Source organism: Colletotrichum lupini, chromosome 11 (genome assembly GCF_023278565.1).
Source record: "Colletotrichum lupini chromosome 11, complete sequence".
Taxonomy (NCBI): domain Eukaryota; kingdom Fungi; phylum Ascomycota; class Sordariomycetes; order Glomerellales; family Glomerellaceae; genus Colletotrichum; species Colletotrichum lupini.
In genome coordinates, this window is record NC_064674.1 from 278,757 (window position 1) to 281,194 (window position 2,438).

At 50.8% G+C, this 2,438-nt stretch overlaps 1 protein-coding gene across 1 annotated transcript; it reads left to right on the forward strand.

The window, feature by feature from the left end:
- Positions 1-1,170: 1,170 nt before the first annotated feature.
- Positions 1,171-1,626, forward strand: CLUP02_18389 (uncharacterized protein; the record flags this gene model as incomplete). The annotated part of the gene is made up of 1 exon (XM_049297291.1): positions 1,171-1,626. The coding sequence occupies one exon, from the start codon at positions 1,171-1,173 to the stop codon at positions 1,624-1,626; it is 456 nt and encodes a 151-aa protein (XP_049138515.1).
- Between the last annotated feature and the right edge of the window lie 812 nt (positions 1,627-2,438).

The following is a 2,438-nucleotide window of genomic DNA, read 5'->3' on the forward strand; positions in this document are numbered from 1 at the left end:
ATAGACCTATAATTCTGAGTCAGTGCAAACGTCTAGCAGCTCTGTGTGCGAATGCGAGTGCCTCATAGCGGGAGCAACGGCAGCAGCTGCTGGATTAGCTACCGCATTCAGGCCAGCTTCGTTAAGTGCCTTCGAACACGTCTCCAGACCCGTTTTCAGCTCGGCTTAAAGTGTTTGGCAAAGCTTCCATGAATCCGACGCGTGCAATTGTGCGGCCAACGTTGAAATTGCAGAGCGTTCGGTGCCACCCGTGTCTGTAACGAACATCTCGCTGGAGGTAGTATATCGATCTTGTTCAGAGTGCGGCATACCAGCATGTCTGCTTAGCATTGGAGACGTTGCCATTTGGCTCTCAAACCCCTGTATCGTAGAACTAGTGTCAACTGAGACGTGTATTTGGGAGACACAACGTGCTGAGAATCGTGTCGTGTGTACTAGGACTGACAGAATTTCGGAAAGAAGAGGTGACCTAAGTAAGGTTCCCCTTGAGATTCACAAGAAACCCAGAAAGAGACGTGCAAGAAACCCGGCAGCCACGCAGTATCATCCTTAGCATCATCGACTCTCCTCATCTGATGAAGCCACTGGCCCTCCTTCATTTATCATGGTACCCAGCTCAAAGTAATCTGTCAGAACTATAACGACACTTTTGACAGCATCAGCTAGCTTACCCCTTCGTATGGTCTGCGTCTCAGTTTTGAACGACGGCGTCCGGGTCAAGACATCAATTCGCTCAGACAACACACGAGTCTGTTGCTCGAGCAGCAGCCGATATTTTTCCAGTCGTTCTTCCACCCGACTGAGCTCTGTCCTTGCTTCCTTCACAATAGTACATAACGCCCCCAGCAACACTGTCGCGTCGCACAAGTTTTGGTCCAGCACTATCAGAACCAATAGACTCAGCGACTTCGAGTCGAAGAATGCGCCAGTCTATCACCTCATCAGCGACCTAATAAACTGATACAAGATTCTATACTTGATCAGTGCCAGCTTATTGACAGCCAAAACTCTTATTCCACGGGCATGCAATGATATTTGGACCTTCTATGAATGGCCCGTGCAAGGCCTCGAGCGTCCAAACTATTCTATCAGGATAGCCAGAGCAGAGAAAGAGAACGATATCCACCCATACACCTGACGACTAAAGCAACCCTTCACTCATCACGAACTATGCCGGGTCACCGCAGCTTTGTCCTTCAAGTCGGGGACTCCAATTCAAGAGACCCCGAGGCTGTCATCGTTGAGGGTCTCGGAAAGACTACCATTATGGCGAATTGCGCCAGTAATGAAGGTAATGGGAATGGCACCTTCAGAGAGCGTTCCACCACGCAGATCTCCGCCAGAAATTCACCGCGGAAGGGTGACTTTGACAAACCCACAGCTGCCAGACCGCTGGCCATCACGGAAAGCTCCATTCAACAACGTCTCATCCTGCCAGATCGACCGTCAGACCGAGCGCTAGCCATTGAGAAGACGGCAGTTCAGTACGCCGTACGACCTCCTTCCGCCAAAAGTCTACTGCAAAAGAGTCACTTCGACAAGCTTCTTTCTGCCGGAATACCCTGCGGCAAGAGCTCCTTCAACAAGTCCCTCAGCTCACCAGACCGCAGGCCGCCGGCGGCTTGAACGGCGTTCCAATACATCTCATTCGACTTTCTTCCGCCAGAAACTCGCAGCAGAAGGATCTTACCCTTTTAACTCACCGTCGAGATCAAACAGCCAGCAACCGCTCTGGTCTCCAACTTCCACCATACCAGATTCCAGATCTCTTCTGGGGCAACCGCACGGGGTTGAACGAATGTCCTGCCGACTGCGGATATCATTCAATTGCTACGTGCTTGTGGTCAGCTCAGATCTTCGATTCTTCCCCGTCTTCGTGGCTTCTCGACAAACGTAACAAACAAGGAATACGGCAAGTGGCTCGACAAACGGGAAAATGCTAGAATTTCCGTCGGTACGGCCGGCGCTTCCATTTGACTGCTTTCTCCAGCCACATCGACGGCACTTCAACTACCTCCAGTCACTTTCACCTCCAGTCAGTTCGGCGGCAAGTTGCCTCCTACAGCCAGCTCGGCGGTAAGTCACCTCGTTCTACCGCTTTGACAGGCAAGATTTAAGTCATCCGCGTGTTAAGATGGCAGCATACTACAAGCAGTAAGTAGCCCGCGACCGTATACGCCTCTCAGGCTTCGGCCTAAAGAGAGACACACGAGTTTGGGGCGTGGTCAAACCGATGAAAAGCTCTTTCTCATGTACTCTAGATTCGTCGATTTCTGGGTAATTTGGGCAATAGGGTTATAAGTATCAAACCTACATTACCTGCTGTGGGCTCTTAAACGAGCAAGCAATCAGATCGCTGTTCTCAGCGCAAATACCATGCCGTTTGGTGAGGAGTTGACCCTCGAGATCAGTCCAGGAGCTGATGAAGCTTGAAGTAT